This window comes from Cucurbita maxima, unplaced genomic scaffold, assembly GCF_002738345.1.
Source record: "Cucurbita maxima cultivar Rimu unplaced genomic scaffold, Cmax_1.0 Cma_Scf00054, whole genome shotgun sequence".
In the NCBI taxonomy this organism is placed as follows: Eukaryota; Viridiplantae; Streptophyta; class Magnoliopsida; order Cucurbitales; family Cucurbitaceae; genus Cucurbita; species Cucurbita maxima.
In genome coordinates this window covers 309753-331580 of record NW_019272070.1, presented here as the reverse complement: position 1 = coordinate 331580, position 21828 = coordinate 309753, and the positions used below count along the sequence as shown (strand labels likewise).

The following is a 21828-nucleotide window of genomic DNA, read 5'->3' as shown; positions in this document are numbered from 1 at the left end:
AAAAAAAAAAAAAAAAAAAAAAAAAAAAAAAAAAAAAAAAAAAAAAAACATATATGCTCACCATGCCATTTATATATACCTCTTTTATTTTATTTTTATTTAATTTCATAGTTTTTTTTATTTTTATTTATTCTCCCACCACAATTTTGAAGATAATTTTTTAAAATATATATTTAAGTTGAGTGGTAAATCTTAAATAAATGTTGGAAAGTAATAAATTAACAAAAAAAAATTACTTATACTAAAAACAATAAATTGAACTAGAACCACTCAAACTAACCCAATCTAACTTAGAATTGAGATTATTATTTAACCTATTTAAGTTGGAAAAAGTTACAACCTCAATAATTGGGTTGAGTTTAAAAAAATATTCTAACTCGATCACAAATATGTGTGCTACAATTAATAATCTATTAACAACATAATTAATCTCATATATTTTCAAATATTCAAAATAGACACATTTTTTCCTAAATTATTAAAAAAAAATTACGTTAAAAAAATATAATAACCAAGTGACCAGGTAAGCTAAGCTAAGCTAAGCTAACTAGGTAACCAGGTAAGTTAAGGATATATTCGTGACAACAACCTAAGCTAACCAGGTAAGTGATCTTATTATCGACATAGTTATATTTGATGTTGACACGTACCCCGTGGTTTTGCACGTGTCATATATATTGATATGTGTGAATTGTTTGTGGATCAATATGTTCATGATATGTTATAATATGTGAATTGTATGATAATAATTACAATACGATGTGTTCAATGCTATCTTTGAGATAGGATATGAGAATGATGCACAAAACAAAATGTAACAATAGGAGTAAGATACGTTCATGAAACGTTAAGGTTAGGTTACATACTGAAGTGCTATGGATATGAGAGATCGATAAAAGAATACAGTAAGGTTATGAGTAGAAAGAGACAAGTGTGTGATAGATTGATAGAACGATAGCGTTAGGATATGTTCTTGTGATGATATGACTAAGATTCGTTCATGTAACAACATGACTGTGATAGGTATAACAACGTTAAGACTATGATAAGTTAGGGAACGATATGACCACGAAGTATTTACGATATGATATGATTATGATACGAAATGTGAATGACGGATATATACATGTTGTCATATGATATGAAAATGATATGAAATATGTTATGGTATGAGATATGTGATAAATTGACATGTTTATGATATGATATATTGTGATGCAATATGTTATGATATGATATGTATATGATGAAATGTTATGTCTCCTAAATTGTGTGTATATTGCATGACATGAATGACATGAAATCACGATAAATGACATAAAATATAACCCCGTTAAAATTATGTATGATATGAGAACTGAAGAATGAGAAACGATATGATATGAATGATGAACGATATATGCAATGATATAAAAAACGATATAATATGTATAGAACACTAGCGGGGTTGTATTAAATGATAATGAAAACGGAAAAATGTTGGGACCTCATGCATTAATGTGTGCTCATGCATTGGGGGATACCTCTATTCTATCACGAGGGTACGGACGAGTAAATCCATTAGGCAGGCAAAGTATCGTTATGTTTTACTTAATGTCGCCGTGATGGTTACTAATTCTAATGGGTGTCCGGCAAAAGTTGAGCTACCAGAGAAGGCTCGGCCGATAAGAAAAGGGGTCTAGCGGTGTGCGAACTATCTGGTGAGCCCATACTCATACGTATGAGCTATGTGTAGAGTATATGGTACACATCCAAGCTTCCCATTAAAATAGTTTTGTAGGAAAAATAAATTAATATGATAGATGTCATTGCATTCGCATGTTTTTGCATTTAACCCCCAATAGTGGGTCACTATCTCTTAAAATACTCAAGCGCTACCTTTATTTCAAGTTAAGGCAAGACATTCCTATAATCGCAACTCGGGCACATGCGGGTAGTCGTATTTATTTTCTTAGACTTTTTATTTATTTTATTTATCTTTTTTTTAAGTCCATAACTGTGTTTTTAGTTATCTTGCCCTAGAAAGATTAGATTCTTGCCCTCAAGGTTATATTTCCGCATTCATTATTTATGATATGTATACTACAAAAAGATTCTTACCTCCAAACTCGATCCCTCTTACATTATATTTTGAACTAGGGACTTGCCTCTTTTTTTTCTATCACCCGTATCTATCTCTGGATCAAACTGACCTCTCTTCGATTAGAATACGAATAAGCTCAAAAAGGCTAACATGGTGGTAGTAGAAAAATCACCACCTGCAAAGTCTTAATACCATGTCTACCATGTCAAGGAAGTTGATGTCCTATACATAGGCTGAATAGACCGATGAAAATAAATTGTTTGTTTCAATAATGGGTTATACTAAAACATATAATTAAACTAAAAAGGAAAAAGCTGGAAATGTTTCAAATAAAAGGAAAAAATTCCAAACAACTTTGAAATCTAGTAATCCCTCCTAACAAAATCAAAACTTGAAATCTAGGAACCCTCCTAACAAAATGGGTTTAGAAAAAGCCGGAAGAAACCACAATTGGACTCCTAACAAAGTGTTTGCCATCGGTCCAAATCAACGTGCCGTAAACAATTTGACTATTCGCCATTGCTCTAGTCATCGTCAATTCAAACCTCTTCTCCTCTCCAATCTTCCCAAACTTCAAAATGCTTGGCTTCACCGAAACCTTAACTCCTTTCGGCTGTCGAACCTTGACTCTGTAAACCCCCGGCCTGCCAACATTCTTCAACCTTCTAGTAAGGGTGACACTGCCCGTCAAGTTCTGAACCCCAATTGAAGGGTAATTAAAGTTCAAAACAGAACTAGAAATAGGGCATTTGAAATTGCCATCGGCGAATACTCGAAGGTTCTTCTCCTTGTAGCCGCTGGCACAGAGGAATTCCAAGTAATCGTTGGGGGAAAGGTCGTAGACAAGGCCGGGGTCAATGGCTCCAGTGGGGCGGATGTGCCCTGACCCAAATATGAAGGGGGTGGCTGGAGCGAAGATAGGGGAGCCGCCGTCGAGCATGAGGTTCATTGTGTTGTCACGAGTTCTGGCAGAGGTCATTATGGCAGATTTAATGGCGGCGGGGCTCCATTTCGGGTGGAGAGCTTTAAGGAGGCCGACAATGCCAGAGACATGGGGACAGGACATGGAGGTCCCTGACATTGTTATGTATGGAACTGTTCTGTTGTCGAATGGCTCCCCTGTTGGGCTCACGGCGCCGGAGAATGCTGCAATTATGTTCACTCCTGGCGCTGTCACATCCGGCTGCAAAGAATTAGAAACTCATGAGCTTTGTTTTTGATAATCTCAAAAATGGGTGTCGTAATTCATAACTAAACCTTGATAATTTCCGGTGAAACCATGTTGGGTCCTCTGGATGAGAAAGCCGCCATTGTCGGAGAAGGTTTGGTATTAACTTTAGACAATGGCGGGATCAAATGCCCCATCGGATTTCTGTAAAAAATACAACAATAATCAGAGAACCATTCCAACAAAGATTCATAAAGAAAGAAAGAAAGAAATTGTAATTTTTTGTACTTCGTGGAATTGATGTACGAGGAAACAGTTTGGCCGTCGTTGTAACTGATATGGGAAGCTGGAAGAACATGGGGATCGGCGATGATCTCAAATCCACTAAGCTTATCGTTGCAGAGAATCATTCCAACAGCACCAGCGAGGAGGGCTTGCACTCCTTTGTCAACTCTCGAAGAATCCCCTCTCAAGCAAACCAAGATCTTCCCTTTCACTTTAGAATGATCCAAAGTTTCCGGCTTGCAGAGCATGGCGTCGTTAGCAGAGGCGGTCGTCGCTTTTGCCTGAGCTCCGGTTATCAATGGGTATAGCTTTCTTCCCGATAATGGTCCCGAAAGGCTCGACCCCTAATCACCAAGAACAAATTTTATGTTCAACCAAAGGTGAGTAAATACGATACCTATGATAAAAAAAGGCAAATATATAAATCAAATATGTTAAAAATGTAATTCACCACTAAATATTTTCTAACAAACCTTGAAGTGTTTCCCATTTCTAAGTTCAATGGGAGCCTGAAATTCACGGTCCAAAGTGCTAGCTCCGACAGTCAAAATCCACGGAGCAGTATTAGAAGCAGTAGCCATGTTCGGGCCATCGTTGCCAGCAGAGCACACAACAGGGATTCCTTTCTTCAGTGCATGAAAGGAAGCAATAGCGATGATATCATCATAGTATTCAGCAGGTGGACTGCCAAGGGAAAGCGAAAGGACGTCGACGCCATCATGGATGGCATGATCAAATGCCTTGGCAATGTCGGCGTCGAAGCAGCCTCCAATATCGTGGAGCGGCCAGCACACCTTATAGGCAGCGACACGAGCCTTGGGAGAGCCGCCCTTGGCAGTTCCAATACCGGACCCAAATACGCTGACGCCGGAGACATAGCTGCCACCGGCCGTCGACAACGTGTGGGATCCATGACCTTCGTAGTCGCGCGTGGAGTTGACGATGAATGAGAGTTCGTCCGTTAAATTTTCAGATTTCAAGTACGCGATTACCCCCTGATTGAAATACTTTGCTCCGATTAATTTCCTGTGTTAATCATAATTAATGTCGTTAATCACTCTTTAATCTGAATTAAAAATAATAATAGAATATCAAATTATGATTAACAATGGTACCTGTTACAAGGCACTGCATCAGGGGCTTTATCCATGCAACCTCCTTTCCACCTCGATGGCACACCTCCAACTATGCCATGTTCTCCAAAACTCTTGGACTCTGGCCATACACCTTTTTTTTTTACAAAAAAAAAAACATTTAATTTACCTAATATTTTAAAGCGGCTCAGTAACTCGAACAACTCAAATAGAACCTACAATCCAACTCAACCTTTATAATCTACCATCCAACTCAACCTTTATGATCTAAATTAGATATATGGATCAACAACCCACAACCTAAATAGAATCCACACTCGAATTCAACCTTTATGATCTAAATTAGATATTATGGGATAATCGGTCTATCAGATTATATGAATAACTAAAAGATAATATGTATTTACCAGTGTCGAGATTGGCGATAATAACACTTCGTCCTGATCTAGCCTTCCTCCAAGGAGAAGAAGGGGGACTAACACCATTCTTCTCCAAATGCATGAACTCCCATGAACGAGTTGTGTGTAATTCTTTCGCTTTGTTTGGCAACACTGCTACTACTTCTGGGTGCTCTGTCTCATAAATTATTATTAATTATTATTTAAATATATATAAATATATATTAAAATTAAAATAGTTTGGTATTTACTTGCAAGCTTGGTGGCCTCCTCCTCATCGAGAATGGCTGCAAACCCATTTATATGGTTCTTATACGAGTAAAAAATTGCATCTTTTGCCTTCTCAAAACTGAAAATTTTTTCATTTTTGTTAATTCAAAATAATAATAATATAATAACAAAAAAAATCGAACTTCAAACCTCCCCAAGAAGGATCCAAGCAATTTGTGATGGGAATCGACGACTCTTTGAAGATCTTCAGCTGAAACTTCTAAACCATGAGCATGAGATCCTAATAACACAATATACGACTGAAATCCAAAAAAATTAAAATTAGGGTTCATTTAATAATACCTAGAAACATATGAACACATATCAAATACTTTATTTAAGTCAAAGCCAAAGCAAATGGCATACCTTTTTGATAGCGATTGCAGGTGATATTAACCAAAAGAACCCGAACAAAATAAGAACAAAAGTGGGAAAGTTCATCCTTAGTATTTTCACTCCCTGTAAAATTAATGGTCACTCTTCCTCTGTTAAATATTAAGAAAATTTTTGGGATATTATTAAATTAAAAATATTTATTTGATTACGTTTTAGTTTTAGTTTTTTTTTTATATATATAATTAAATAATTTTAAATATGGAGAAATAAGGTGAGAAGTTTTTTATTAATATGGAATCTATTTGTACTTCAAAAAAATTGACTGAATCACGGCGGACTTCACTCATTTAGTTTTGATTGGATTGGTTGCGTTTTTGTGGGTAAATTTAACAAATTTTTTTTTTATTTTTTTTTTATTTTTGCTTTATTTACTCACTCTTTTCCCTATTTTTATTATTATTATTATTTTAATTTGTAAACTTTTTTATTTGTTATCTATTTTTTTACGAATGTTTTTAAATTTTAAATGAGTACTCCTTTAATGTTTAAATGAAAATCATCGGAAAATAAATATAATTTCTAAAAAAACAAAAAAATCAAATAATAATAAACTGAGGATTTTTTTTTTCTTTCAATTTTTTTTTTAAATTAAAATATAGACTAAATTAATTATATAAAAATTAAAACCTTTGAAGTTTAAAAATTTTCATTAATACCCTTCATTTATTAAAAAAATAAAAATAAAAATAACTTTATAAGTAGTATTAACAATTTTAAACTTTATAAAAAAAAAAATTAAATAGAATTCTTCTACAAGTTTTTTTAGTTTTTTTACCAAAAGTTTAATATTATTTTTTAAATTAATTTAAATTAATGAAAATTTTGTAACACTTTCAACCCATTTTAAAAGTTCCAACATATTTTTTAAATAAAATAAATATATTTTATTTTTTATGGGTATGGTTGATATTAGTGTTGGATTTACTGAAGCAATAATAAATCTATTTTGTAATTTCAATTTAACCCATAAACTTCTCGAAATACCCTTTTATCTCTCTTTTAATTAATTAATTAATTTCAGTTTGGTCCATGTTTTGTCTTTATACGAGATTTGTTCAAAATCAACGGTCTGGATCTTGTAAAGAAACTGATCACCAGACAGTGACAAAAATTTGGATCTGTTTCAGCCGTACGATCTTCATTCTTTCATGATAACTCTGATTTGATTCCAAGTTTCTTGGTATTTTAAAAGATAATCGGTAAGTCACCTAGTGTTGGAGTTACTAATGCAATCATAAAGATAACATGATTGGGACCTATCTAAAACCGTAACATGACCTTAGACTCTTTTCAATTCCGAACAAGATTAGATATGTAGTACTTCTCAACACACAACCTACATACGTGCACATGGACTCATAAGATAGGCTCGTATATGTACCTCTGAGTTTAACTTGGTCGGACAAAATGCATTACACGTCACTACACACCTCATAAAGGAAAAGCTCACACGATATTATAATGAACATAAATATCGAAGCATCAATGCACATGACATGTCTGTACTAACATAATACATGCATAACTAAAATAAGAGTGTTATGGATATTCTTGATGGTTAAAGTATTAGTGGTGTAGTGGTAGAATAGTACCCTACCAAGGTATAGTCCTGGATTTGAATCCTGGCTAGTTGCAACTTTTGAAATGAAAAATTAGCAAAGATGAAATCAATTTCTTTTTATTTTAATTTATGATAACACGAATAGCACTATAAAACTTTATTTTTTAAAAAAATCGACTACATGACTAAAATATGAGAATGTTCTGGTTATACCTATTGTTGAAGCACCAGTGATCTAGTGGTAGAATAGTACCTTGCCACTGTACACCCAGGTATTGTTGAAGCACCAGTGATTTAGTGATAGAATAGCACCAGTGATCTAGTGGTAGAATAGTACCTTGCCACTGCACACCCAAGTATTGTTGAAGCACCAATGATCTAGTGGTAGAATAGTACCTTGCCACTATACACCCAGGCATTGTTGAAGCACCAGTGATCTAGTGGTAGAATAGTACTTTGCCACTGTACACCCAGGTTTGATTACCAGCGGGTGCATCATTTAATTTATAGATGACACGAATAGTACTATTGAACTTTATTTTTTAAAAAATCGACTACATGACTAAAATACGAGTCCACAGTAGCCATTACAGACCCAGGTTCGATTAGGTAGAATAGTACTCTCCCATGGTAAAGACCGTGAGAACTTGAGTTTCTCATAATAACAATTATCGTGAATAACAGCCTTTTTTAAAAAATCGCTATATCGGGTCTAATTTGCTGGTTCAATTTTTAAATTATCAATATGAAAACCTTGGTTTGTCACTCTATCATCTAGTTTAGAGGTGATAGGAATAGTATTTTTATTATTATTATTATATATTTTTTTTTTTTTTGAAAATTTAAGACTTTTTGGTTCATGTTACTCCCTTGTTTAGACCACAAGCTCTAGAGATGGTGGAGAGTCAACGCCATGCCTCTGCCAAAAATACATTTTGAATCATTTTCAATTCTTCTCAGGTGAGCGAACATACGGCCTCATGCATAGTTTTTGAGTATTTGATTGACATCAAATTCGGTGAGTTTTCATGTTTCATATCAACGAACTTAATTTTCAAGCTACATGCCGAAACTCATATCAAAACTCCAACTTCTGCGATTATGATCCAAATCCTCACCCGACCCTCTTTGATCTTAAACCTTGTGTATGCCTCAATTTATCTTCAATGCACACTCTTGTTGTGTTGGATTATGCATCGTTCTCTATGGGTCACATCATGACACTTCTTAGTCTTGACCCGAACGTGACCAGATAGGCGTCACTTGAGAATCGCCCATTGCATGTTTTGAGTGTGGGGATCACAACCTACTTTCTCTTAGTGAAGTTGTAACACTCTCCCCCACTTAACCTAGTCATCATCCTCAATAACTTTGTTGAAGGCAGAATCGTATCGTCGACTGTGACATTTAAAAGTATTTTTATTAATTAAATTAAAAGTATATTACTTTCAAAGATGGTATAAGAAAATATTAAAATTTAAAGAGATCACAAATTAGTTTTTAATAAATCTCTATAAATAATGTCGGGTATAGAAAATATGAAATAATATGGAAACTTCTTGAGAGTTATGTTCCATGGCCTCCACGGTAGAAGAGTATTTAGAAAATACTCAGTGAGCTACTGATAGGGTCCGAAAATACATTCACATATAACATATATCACCATTGTCTGAATAAGCTATTCAATTTGGGCCTACTACGTGATCTACATGGAGGCGCGTACTAATCTATCTAGGCCTTCTACGTGATTTGCACGAAGACATACTAGACTTCCAAAGTTATGGTCATGGGAGGCTTGATCATAAGTACCTACTCTGGTATTGGACCTTAAGGTATTTTGTCCTCAAACTTATGAGTAGGCATCTCGTGTTGGCTTTTTGGCCCTTAATTAATTGATGTTTTGATGATAACAAACTTACTTTTAATTATTAACAATTATCTGTATTTTCCATGGTATTAAGCTAGGAATAAGGATTCGACGCATTTTCAATCACTCAAATTAGAGCTAAAATGAAAATGAAAATGTTACAATTATCCGTATTTTCCATGGTATTAGAGCGTGGTATCAATGTTATGGTAAATGTTTGCTGAATCCACCCCACATAAATGGTGACGAGACTTCTCTTATTTATAATCATTTACCGAATACAGAAATATGGTAAATTACAAATAATATGGAAATAAAGTAAAAGGAAAGAATAATAAATGAATACCATATATTTGCTTTTAATAAAATGACAAATATGGTAAGCTAAGACAAATATCTAGATATTTGCCTTATAATGAACGGTCAATTATCCTTAACAACTACACTGTTATATTTTGTAACTCTTTATCATTTAATTTCAAAATTATTATTGTGATTTATTGCATGTTCTAAGTCTTTCATAATTATTTATTGTTTTGAGTTGAACTATTTTATTATATTAATTATCACCTTCTATTTATTTCTAAAAAGTTTTATGATTAGAAAAATTAAGCACGCTATTACTCTTATTAAAATCCTATTCATCCTCTTCTAGGGTTATCATATCGATCCAACAATTGGTATCAGAGTGAGTTACTCTTATAAATTTTTATATAAACTTCATTGTTAGAGCTTATGACAAACCTACGGACTTATGTTTTCGTATGGAATAAGACCAACTAGGAACTATTCCTACTTTAAAAGGTTCCACTGTCCTCGGATTTAGAGAAGTAACTTTTTCTAACCAAGACTCAACTACATAAACCGTAAACCGTAAACCATGAGGCATGAGTAGATTTAAAGGCATCACAATAACTCATGATCATGCTCGAACTTGAACGAAAATCTTTGTCGAAATGAAAGGTGACAAATGGGGAAAAAATTATAGATAATCAAAATATAGAATAGTTGTTTAGAATTTAAATATCATCGATGATCGATGAGGATAAGACATATATTGTCGCACATTAATTAGTTTATAATATATGATATTATGTTATATTCCTTTAAAAGAAAATGATATTGGAGCCGAAATTTCATACCAATTTGGGCCTTGAAAAAATAAAGTATTATTAAAATGAAAATGTTTAACTAATTAGATACTTAAAGCATAATTAATTATAATGTCTGGGCCCATAATCAGTGGCATTTATGTAAATATGATAAAACTAAGTTACGAATTTTCTTTCACATCCATCACTTCGCTTCATCTTTACTCCTCCAGCGGTTACAACTTACAGGCGACATTCCTCCGTCGCCTTCCACCGTATTGTACAGCCTCGCATCTCCGCCGCCGTTGTTGGAGTTCTCTACGCCCTTATCAACTTCTCGAACTATTTTTAGTATTTAGGTTCAAAAAATCGTAAAAGCTTAAATGACGGAACCTAGATTCGAAGTAGTATTCCTGTATTCGATTCTACTTTTCGGTTCATTTTTGGTGGTGGAATCCGGCATTGGAGTGAATTGGGGCACGATTTCGTTCCACAAGCTGAAGCCGTCCACCGTGGTTGATCTCTTGAAAGGCAACAGGATTGAGAAAGTGAAACTGTTTGAGGCAGACCCGAGTGTGCTGAAGGCTTTAATGGGGACTGGGATCCAAGTCATAGTTGGAATCCCTAACGAGATGCTAGCTTCTTTGAGCTCGTCTTCGCTTGCCTCGGATCTATGGGTTCGTCAGAATGTGTCTTCGTATGTTGTTAAAGGGGGCGTCGATATCAGGTGCGTTGTTGGTTCATTATTCCATTTCTTGTGGAGATCTCTAGTTTGGAGTACGATTACTATGTTTTCTGCAAATTTGTGGTGTGGCTCTTGTTGTTTGCGAGGGTTTTGTTAGTTCTGCTGAAGGTAGTGATTGAAAATGAAAATAAGCATATAGTTTGGAGGACTTTCTGCTTCAACAAGGCTTTAGTTGAGTTACAGCATTGTTTGCCCATTCTTTTTTCATTCGTTGGTACTGTATCAAAGGTTCTCTGTTGAATTACTTATTGGGATAGGTACACTGTATATTATGGTACAATATTCCACCTGATGGGCATTAGGTTTTCTTATTAAAGATAAATAGAATGGTGCATTTTGTGGGTGATTCATCTCCGAATCTGATGGGTAGCATTATTTGTGTGTACTTAAATTGTAGTAGTTGTAGCTTTTGTTGTCTATAATAGCTTAAACTCATTATTAGCCGATATTGTCCTTTTTGGGTTTTCACTTTTGTATTCCTCCAAAACACGTTTGCTATGCAGAGGTTTCCACACTCTTATAAAGAGTGTATCCCCAATCAATGTGGGATTTCACAATCATTTCCCTTCAGGGGCCAGCATTCTCACTAGAGGTCAAGAACAAGAAAATCCGAGGGGTTGACCCAACGATCTATATGGAAGGACCGTTTTGTTGATGTATTCCTCTTGAGAATGAAGAAGAAGGCACTTGTTCCCTTCTCCCATCGATGTGGGGTCTCACAATCTACCCTCTTCGACATCCAGTGTCCTCGTTGACACTCGTTCCCTTCTCCAATCGATGTGGGGTCTTACAATCCACTCTCTTTGGGACCAACGTCCTCGTTGGCTCTCGTTCCCTTTTCCTATCAATGTGGGATCTCACAATTCACCTCCTTCAGGCCCAGCATCCTCGCTGGCACTCGTTCCCTTCTCCAATCGATGTGGGATCTCACAATCCACTCTCTTCAGGGTCCAGCGTCCTCGCTGACACACTACCTCGTGTCTACCCCTTAAGGGTGTGGAAACCCGAATCATAGAAAACCTCTCCCTAACAGACGCATTTTAAAAACTTTGGCTTGAGCTTGGGCTACTAATATTTGCTAACGGTAAACTTGGGCTTGAGCTTGGGCTGATCTGATGCAGTGTCCCCCACACACTTGCATATTCCGTTTAGTTTTTCCTTGAATCTCGAATACAAGAACTCTAAAAATTTGAAGTTGGTAGTTTCTTTCTATAAGTGGTAGCTAGAGAGGTATGCTACAAGAATTAAGAAGTTGCATTTTAATTCAAGAGAAGGAAGAATTCTAAAAATGAAGGAAGAATTCTAAAAATGAATGTCAGTGTCACCTGATGCTTCATACACATATTTGGCGTCATAAAATAAATGAAGAATATTCTTGGAACCCATGGATATTCATAACTTACTGTTATTCCCGTCTTACCATCTCTAGTATGTGTATCAATTTTCCCAATGAGACCCAAATGCACTTGGAGAAATGGTTCAAGATTTCTTACTTTTGCTGCAAACTTTATGGTCACAGGTATGTTGCAGTAGGAAATGAGCCATTTCTCACCAGTTACAATGGAGAGTATCAGTCATACATCATGCCTGCTTTGCTCAATTTACAACAATCTTTAGCGAAAGCAAATCTTGCAAGCTATGTGAAGTTAGTTGTTCCTTGCAATGCTGATGCATATGAGTCTTCGCTTCCTTCACAGGGAGCGTTCAGGCCCGAATTGACTCAAATTATGACTCAACTCGTTTCGTTTCTCAACTCAAATGGCTCGCCATTTGTTGTGAATATCTATCCATTTTTGAGCCTCTATGCGAATTCTGACTTCCCACAAGACTACGCGTTTTTTGAAGGGACTACCCATGCTGTCTCAGATGGAAGTAATGTTTACTATAATGCATTTGATGGAAACTATGACACTTTGGTATCAGCTCTCACTAAAATTGGGTATGGACAGATGCCAATTGTTATAGGGGAGGTGGGTTGGCCCACGGATGGAGCCATGGGTGCGAATCTCACAGCTGCGAGAGTCTTCAACCAAGGCCTGGTTAATCATGTTTTAGGCAACAAAGGAACCCCTTTGAGGCCAGGTGTGCCTCCTGTGGACGTCTATCTTTTCAGCCTACTTGATGAAGGGGCAAAGAGTGTGCTTCCAGGGAATTTTGAGAGGCATTGGGGTCTTTTTTCTTTTGATGGCCAAGCTAAATATCCTCTAAACCTTGGTTTAGGCAATAAGGTACTGAAAAATGCAAAAAATGTGGAGTATCTTCCTTCTAGATGGTGCATTGCAAATCCGTTCAGGGATTTAACCGATGTGACGAATCACATAAAGGTAGCATGTAGCATTGCAGATTGCTCGATGCTCGACTATGGTGGATCGTGCAATGGTATTGGTGCGAAGGGGAATATCTCATATGCATTTAACAGCTACTATCAGCTACAAATGCAGAACGAGAATAGCTGTGAGTTTGATGGCCTTGGCATGATCACGTTCCTAGATCCCTCCATTGGCGAATGTAGGTTCCTTGTTGGCGTCACTGATAATCGTTCGCTCAGTTCTCGACCCATGGCGCTCGCCTGGGTATCGGTAGTATGGTTTTTCTGTACTCTGGTATTTTGAAAACTGGTTGAGAGAGTTTTCCAGGGTTGTCCATTGAATCTTCAAGGTATAGTTGGGGTTATAGATAGTAAACAATAGGCATTAGTGTTAGAATGTAAGCATATTAGAGCAAATTATTGAAGGTTAAGTATTCATTTGACTGTGTTCTAGAACAGAAAGTTGACATGCGAGCATAAATGTATTATTTATTCAATTTGATTTTGTTCATCATGTATCTTCATCTACTCGTCTCGAATGGGGAGGGGATTATCCATTAGACGGAGAATGAGATAGGGAGAGAGTGAAGAACATTCTTTCTCCATTAGATAAATAAGGTTGAGGATGAGATTATATTCCCCGTCCTCATCCATGTCTAAATCCTCGTCCCCACTTGGTTTCATATGTATTTTTTCAACCTATATCAATATATATCATAAAAAATAGATTAATTAATTTTAAGATTCTAACGGTAATATTGATTTTTTTTTAATTATTAAAGAGTATGTTATAATATTAGAATTTTTTAGAAAACTTTTAAAAATGGTTAAAAGACTATGTTGGTCTCCATTTGGTCTTCTGGTTTTGTGAGAAGGTTTGCCATAACCTTCTTCTCTTTATTGAGCATCAACATCTCCTCGTCAACCATCAGTTTGGGCTCTTGGTCATGTGTGAGTGTGAGTTTTGTTTCCTCATCGCACTTCTTCTTGCAGCACTCTACCACATAGTGCTTGTCTTTCTATAAAAGTAACACTTTATCATACTCTTGTCCTTTCAAGGGTTGACATTGTCATGGATTTGTGAGGCATTGTCACGACCTCAGAGATGTTTCTTCTTCTCTTTATCATCATAGCTACGAAGACGACCAACGACATCAATCAACATGTTATTATGGTTGTTGTACTATGAGGTAACAATCTGCATGAAGGAACTTCTTGACGACAGAAATCTCCTCCACCTTATCGCATAAAGAATGGATGTTTCTGACGATCATCGTCAACTTTATGGCAAAGTTGTCTATTGACTTATCGTTCTTCATGCAAATAGCCTATAAATCATTCTTCAAGGTTAACACCTTTGCTTCCTTGACACGTTCCACAGCTACATGCATTGTTTGTCGTATCTCCTATGCTGCCTTTGCCAAGTCATTCTTTGCCAACATGAGAAGGCCATCCTCCGAGACTGCTTGGCAGATGGCGGTAAGAGTCATCCTGTCCTTACGCTCCTCAACGTTACCATGAATGATGACATCCCACACACCTTGTGCATGTAACTAGTACTGGAGTGTTACACTCCCCTCCTTTTCGCTCTTTATTGTCGTCATATCTCCTCTGACGACATTTGCTTCAGCATCCTAGCTCTTATACCAATCGTTGGTTTTGACCTACGATCAAAATATATCGGAGTGTTACACTCCCCTCCTTTTCGCTCTTTTTTGTTGTCATATCTCCTCTAACGACATTTGCTTCAGCATCCTAGCTCTGATACCAATCGTTGGTTTTGACCCACGATCAAAATATACCGAAACAAATAAATAAAATAGAAAGAACAATTTTCGAGGTCATTTCACTCACATGGTCATATAGTCATATAGAGGATAGTTTCTTCACTCGCCATGGTCATTTCACTAAAATGCTCCCTACCAACTTATCTATGTACTTTTCTTCAAGAATTAGATGGAAGTTCTTAATATGGTGGAATATCTCCGCATAGGTCATTACAAACTTCGAGGGATAAGTCAAATCAATCTCGGAAATAGGATAGAACGTCGGCTAAGGCCAACCAAGTAAGTGGCCTTACTATTGGCTCGATCGGAAGACTTGTCATATGTATGACTACACATGCTCAGTGACTCTTGCACGTGTCATTTATACTTTATGTATTATCATGATTTAGGTGGGGTGGTTTCAGCAAATATTCTCATGGATTAGAGCCCTTTTGGTTTAGGGGATCTGATCCTTTATTTTCAATGGCTTCTAAATCCTCTATTCATCTTTTTATACACTGCTGGCTTTGATGCCGCATGGGCAATCTCCATGGCTGCCGCAAGCGGAACCGATTGATCATCCTTCGCAGGCCCATCCTTTGTCATAGTCTGTACATACAACCCCACCTTCTCTAACACAATCGGTTTTCCCTTAGTCAACATAGCCTCTTTCATTTTCTTCTCAATCCGTCCTTCATCCTTCATACACCCTTCATAGAAATCCTAACCTCAAGATTCTCATCGGAAATGTATGGAATCTCAATAAAGCCCATCGACCTTCTACAGAGATTTACCTTCGGAATCTGGGCACTGCACTAGCCTCTTCCCAACCAAATTGTCGCCCCCCTCCTCGCCAAAATCGACTCCTTCGCCCACTGTGGCAACTCATCTGGCTTCAACACCGTCTTCGTCCCTTACTCTGAGGGATGTGGCTCCCTCTCCGTCCCTTGGAACTTCACCACCTGCTATGGTGTCGACTACTTCTCCACTGGCTCTGCCTACTGTTCTATCGCCGACCTCCACTCCTGGCAATTGGGGTACTGTGAACAGAATTGTTGTCTATGGATCTATCATTGTGGCTCTTCACCCACTCTTGATGTTCTCTTTATTAGTAAATTAAAATATATTCAAGATATTCTTACTCGTGCTCATTTTCTCTATAGCAAACCAGTCCACAAGGTGCAAACCCCACTCTGCCTCCGCCCCTCTCTTTCTTTCTTCGTCTAAAATACACTCCAGAGTCTGCAATCTCAATTTCTGCCTTCTTTTCCCTCTCTTGCTCTGACGGCCACCACATCCACCCTTCCTTATTCACAGCCACCATTGAACCCTCTCTTTCCCTTTCCTCAAAATAGAGTCATCGCCCTAATTCTGAAGCCTCTACCTTGCGTCTCTATAGCCTACAACCCATGGTTGTTTTTCAACACCCAATTGTTGATGGCCCTCTCTTCTCTAATCCTACTCCCTATCGATCTCATGTTGGTGTCTTCTCTATCGACTTTCCCTTTGACCTGTCAATTTCTATTTTTCTAATTTCTTCCTCTTCTTTCTCAGTTTCCATACACTCTTTTCATTCCCATTCTATTTTTAACTACAATTTCTATATCTTCCAATGTTGGAATGGCAAGAATTCTTAAAGGGGATTTTCCATTCTCTCCTTTTTTGTTCTCTTTGCCGAAAAAAAGTATTTTTCGACCTCTCTTGAATTTTTTAGATCCAAGTTTCATATTCGTTCAAATCGAGGCTCAACTTGCAAGAGGGTGTTAAGAATATTCAGTCTTGAATTATAGTTTACCATATATATCATATTTATCATTTTAATTTGAGCAAGTATCTTGTATTCATCTTTCCATATTCTTTTTAATTTATTTGATTCTCTAAATGATTTATTTGATTCTCTAAATGATTATAAATAGAGAACTTTCACACAATTTAGGTGCGGTCGTTTTAGCAAATATTCTCACCCTAAATGATGTTAATGATGATGAACCTATGATGACTAATGCATGCATGTTACCTTGAGTGACATGTGAATGATGGGTAGGAATTGTCATAAGAATAATTTAAGATGAAAACTATAGGGATCTCATGCATATTATGTGTTCATATACACCAAGTTACTCTCATTTATGAAGATGAGTACGAACGCGTAAACTATGATGGTGATGATAATGATCATGTCTTACATGATATTCGGGAGTTTGCTAACCTCCAAAAGTCCGGCTAAGGATAACTAGCCCGACTATGATGAATTTAGGAGAGTGCGAACCGCCTGAGGACTCACACTCGTACGTGTGGGTTGCATGTAAGGAAGTACTACACATTCAACTTTGTCCAGACTAGAAGCCACCTCCATGATAATTTTAATGATAGGTCCCTAATCATGAGTTGCATATGTTTTCATTCATTGACGCACTAACAACGGAGTCACCTACTTAAAGTACCAAAGTCATGTGCTACTTCTATCTTTTAAAGTATCAAAGCCTCAAAGTCATGTCCTACTTCTAACTTAAAGTATCAAAGCCTCAAAGTCATGAGCTACTTCTATTTCAGGTAAAGTCAATACACCTTAATGACTATGAAATATCATGTGCTACTTCTATCTATTTTAAATAAAGGCAAGACACTCTTATATGACTGACGAAATATCATGGGCTACTTCTATCTATTTCAGGTAAAGACAAGACACTATTGTATGGCTTACGACAACGCCACAAATAAAAACAATGACATATGAATAGGGTAGTGGTATTTAATTTTTTAGACTTTAAGTTTGTATAGGGTGTGTTTACTTTTAATATTTTCTTTGTTTCATTTAGTATCCTTCATGGTCGGGTTTATGATGAAGTTTTAAATGTTTATTTCGGATAAAAGAGTATATTATGATGATGGTAACGATGGTAACAACTTTAGGTTATCAAAAATCTAAAATAGAGGAATATGAATTGTTAGTGCGTCAATGAATGAAAACATAGATTCCATATGAATTGTTTTTTTTATTTATTTCAGGATCATTTGTCTTCTCGTCCATGAAAAAGGAAAAAGATTGGACACAATTTAAACAAATGTGTTAGATTAAAAAAATTATATTCAAACATTTTATTTAATAATGATGTAGATGTTTTGAAATATTTAACAAACTCTACTAATCAAATGCCAAATTTGAACTCAGTATAAACATATGATCGATATCAACATAAATGTATTAAAAATATTTAAACTAACAAAGGATCATTTCTCTCTTTTTTAAACTATAAAAAATAAAAAGAAAAAAAAGTGAAGTAAAAAAAAGGATCCAATTTGACAAGTTTAGATGAAAGTAACCAGTTGGATTGATTATGTCACAGGCATGAAGAAATGTCAAAACTTTACATCACATGCATGAAGAAAGCTCAAAGAAACTTGACCAAAGGGGAGTAAATATGTTTACCTAAAACGGACCAAGTAGGTAGAGGCATAGAATAAATCAGAATGCAAGGCAATTCTTTGTAAACTACTTGCCAAAAATGGCTCTAGAAATCAAGAGATAGGGAACCTCTCCTCATAAAAGGAATCATAGTGACTACATCCAAAAAGCTACTAATCCAAAGTAAACATAAATTAATTGGTGAGCTAACAATTGAATCTCAGATGAATATCAAAGCAGAAAATTTGGGTCCTCGTCGTAATTCTCAGAAAAATATCAAAGCAGAAAATTAAAAGGATTCCAATACCAAATCGCTATGAATAAAGGTCGTCGGAACCTTATTCAGAGACAATAAAATAAAGTTGTAAATCAGAAGCTAGCAAGAAGATCTGCATACCATCCAAGCTTCCTAAGAATGATGAAGCCAAAGCCGGGGGGACAGGAAAGTAGGAGTAGCTCACTTCTGGCGCTTGTATATTTTACCCAAGAAAGACTTCAGAACAGCTTGAATTGATTTGCTGGGATGAGCTTCAATGGTGGCATTCAGTTCAGCGTAGCTCTGGCTCTCATACTCCGCAAATACACCCTGTCCAAAGGGAACTACAATAAGCAACTGAAAGAGAAGGGACTGAACTTTTCTTTGTTCCATCAATAATTAGACTTATGGAGTCTTAACTTCTCATATTCATTATTGTTACAAACTGAGCAAGGTTCTAGATCTATGAGGCTGTGTAGAACTAACCTCGATATCGAGCTCCTTGTAGAGAGCTTTTACTTTCGCAACATTTTCCAGGTCTGGTTTCCCATAAGCCTCCTGGAAAAACATAAAAATGAGCAACTTCTTGCAAAACAGGAGAAAACAATGATGGATTTTAAGACATGGCATATTTACATGTAACAATTTCTTCTGTTCCTCGTTGCAAAGTTCCAGAGCTTTCACAACCAACCAAGAGCATTTGAAATCTTCTATGTCTGTTCCCACCTGACAACATACAAGTTGATGCAAGAACTTCGTGAATATAAGATTCATCAGAGCTGCAAAAGGTGTGAAAAGTTTAACATGTAGAGGCACTCACCTTTCCTATGGTTTCAGGATCGCCGAAACAATCTAGATAATCATCCTGTTGAAACGATTACAACGCCACAGGACATGGATTAAAAGAAATAAAAGAAAAATAACCCACTGAGAAAAGAATTACAAGGCAAAGATGCATCACAAAGTTTGGAGGCTATGAAGCAAATTAACTGTGGGCAACTCCTGAAGGGAAAAACTAAGATCCTTTGATTAAAAGTTGGGATTTAGAAGATATGGTTAAATAGATTTAGGGCTGTGTTTTAGAATCAAACGTCAGCTTGAACACCTCCTAACAAGCTAAGATTGTGGTTCAGATAATATGAATGTGACTTCAAGCCTTAGCAATGTAGAGAAAATCAAGATCATTATTCAACTATTCAAGCAAAAGTAATATACCTGAACTTGAAAATAGATACCCATCTGAACGAGTGTGTCCTTAACCACAGTATGATTCTCAAGATCTTCACCGGACATAACTAGTGCACAAGCGACCTGCGATCATAATAAAAATAGCACACAGTCAACCAACTCTATCACAAGCGATAGTGAGTATTATATTAGAGCAAGGATCTCCAGAATGATACTTCATACATTCTGTAAGTAACAAAAATGGATAATGCAAAGCCACCAAGAAGCTACTAAACGTTCAACCACTTCACACACAATGCTTTCTTCAAGTAGAATAAGGAAAGCTACTCACTGGTAGGTAAAAAGAATAGTAGGCAGTCTTGTACTGTACAATGCGCCGATGACTGCAAGAATTAATATACGGAATATATAAGGGGGATGATTTATTCTTATTGTTTTGATTTGAAGTTTAAAAGACCAAATAAAGTTCGTGGTTTACTTGGTTTTTTCACATATATGGTATGGCATATACCATTGTAACTTTTTGTGCCAGTCAAAAGGAAGCCAAAAAAGGGATTGAAAATTGAAACTTACAGTGACAAAGCATATTTGGAAAGATCTTTTTCTCCTTCGATGGTGGTTATCAAATCAATCATTTGTCCTGATGCTGTTTGAAACTCAACCTATTTGAACATGAAAAACATGATTGTTAGCAGAACATGGTTGGAATAAATCCATGCTAGTCCTTGCCAAGAAATCACCTCGTTAAACAAATCAAGCAGATCAACGTAATATGGCTTCCCTTTGAAGTGATTTTTGAGCATTCTAGGAATATGATTTCGAAGTAGAACTCCATCGTTAACTGCAATCATCCCAACCTACCAAGACCAGGTTTAGACAGTTCAGTTGGATAGTGCAATAACAATTAAAGATTGAAGAATGCTATATGTTGTTTCCTAGACACAAACCTTGGGTACTCTAAACCAGCAAGGTTGACCACGTCGTGTGACAGAGTTGTCCATAATATCATCGAGAACAAGAAAATACGCTTGGAGCTGCAGAGATTTGAGAAAATTCATAAGGATATGGATATCATCTTGCTTATCATTCCTCCAAGTAGGCTAATAAGAAGAGTTTATTGCTACGTCTTACCCATTCAATACACCAACCAAGAACACTAGCAAGAAAGATCTCATCTTCAGTCAATTCCTTCCATTCTTTCAATAATCTGTAGCTATCGATAACCGAGAGCCCTCGGTTAAGCTTTCCTGCAGGAAAAACCATTTTCAGTTAGGGATTCAGCTTACTTACTCATCAAAATATCCATCAATAATCTGATATGCCCAATTATATGATCAACGAATGCAAGAATCTTTCGAGCTATTAAATCCCACCTCCAGGCACATTGTAATCCAGCATCTGTAAAGGACCAAGAGAACAGTAAACAATCAAAAGATAAACTAAAATCAATTGTTAAATGGAAACCACATAGATTGATGACACAAAGACGAGGTATACTGAAGCTGATTGGGTAGAATAATATATCAAATCTCATATGTTTAGGCCAACGCAGCAGGTGAAAGGGAATGACATTCAAGGGATTCAAATGATACCAATCTTGTATTTTCACCGATGCTAACGATATCTGAAATACCTCCACAAGTTTCTAAGCCAGTTCTTAAAAGAGTTCAAAATTCCAGAAATTAAATAAATAGCATTCGCTTATTCAGATGAGTTGACTTATCGTAATCAAGAACAGAGCGAATCAGTCACATTAAAGGATTAAAGTGAAGAAGAAGATGAAAACCGAGGAAGCGATTTTCATCTCGTCAAATTGACATCAGTCTCACACACTCATAATGCCGTACAAATATGAACTAAGCTTCAGTATGTTAACATAAACAAAAAAAAAAAAAAAAAAAAAAAAAAAAAAAAAAAAAAAAAAAAAAAAAAAAAAAAAAAAAAAA

At 36.1% G+C, this 21828-nt stretch overlaps 2 protein-coding genes and 1 pseudogene across 2 annotated transcripts in view; 1 reads left to right on the top strand and 2 right to left on the bottom strand.

The window, feature by feature from the left end:
- Positions 1-2507: 2507 nt before the first annotated feature.
- On the bottom strand, positions 2508-16356 carry LOC111471614 (annotated as a pseudogene).
- Positions 10424-13763, top strand: LOC111471650 (glucan endo-1,3-beta-glucosidase 5-like). The gene is made up of 2 exons (XM_023117365.1): positions 10424-10940; positions 12478-13763. Exons 1-2 carry the CDS (start codon positions 10597-10599, stop codon positions 13568-13570), a joined length of 1437 nt encoding a protein of 478 aa, XP_022973133.1. The 5' UTR covers positions 10424-10596; the 3' UTR covers positions 13571-13763.
- A 2220-nt stretch (positions 16357-18576) lies between the features above and the next one.
- LOC111471661 (farnesyl pyrophosphate synthase 1-like) overlaps positions 18577-21828 on the bottom strand; it is a 3881-nt gene continuing 629 nt past the window's right edge. The window contains exons 2-12 of the mRNA XM_023117379.1: positions 21256-21280; positions 21014-21129; positions 20830-20916; positions 20623-20739; positions 20456-20544; positions 20214-20265; positions 19910-20005; positions 19515-19559; positions 19331-19420; positions 19181-19252; positions 18577-19024 (exon numbers count right to left, since the gene is read on the bottom strand). Of these exons, the coding sequence (XP_022973147.1) occupies positions 18896-19024; positions 19181-19252; positions 19331-19420; positions 19515-19559; positions 19910-20005; positions 20214-20265; positions 20456-20544; positions 20623-20739; positions 20830-20916; positions 21014-21129; positions 21256-21280 (918 nt within the window). The 3' untranslated portion in view covers positions 18577-18895. The remainder of the gene's footprint in view (positions 19025-19180; positions 19253-19330; positions 19421-19514; positions 19560-19909; positions 20006-20213; positions 20266-20455; positions 20545-20622; positions 20740-20829; positions 20917-21013; positions 21130-21255; positions 21281-21828) is intronic.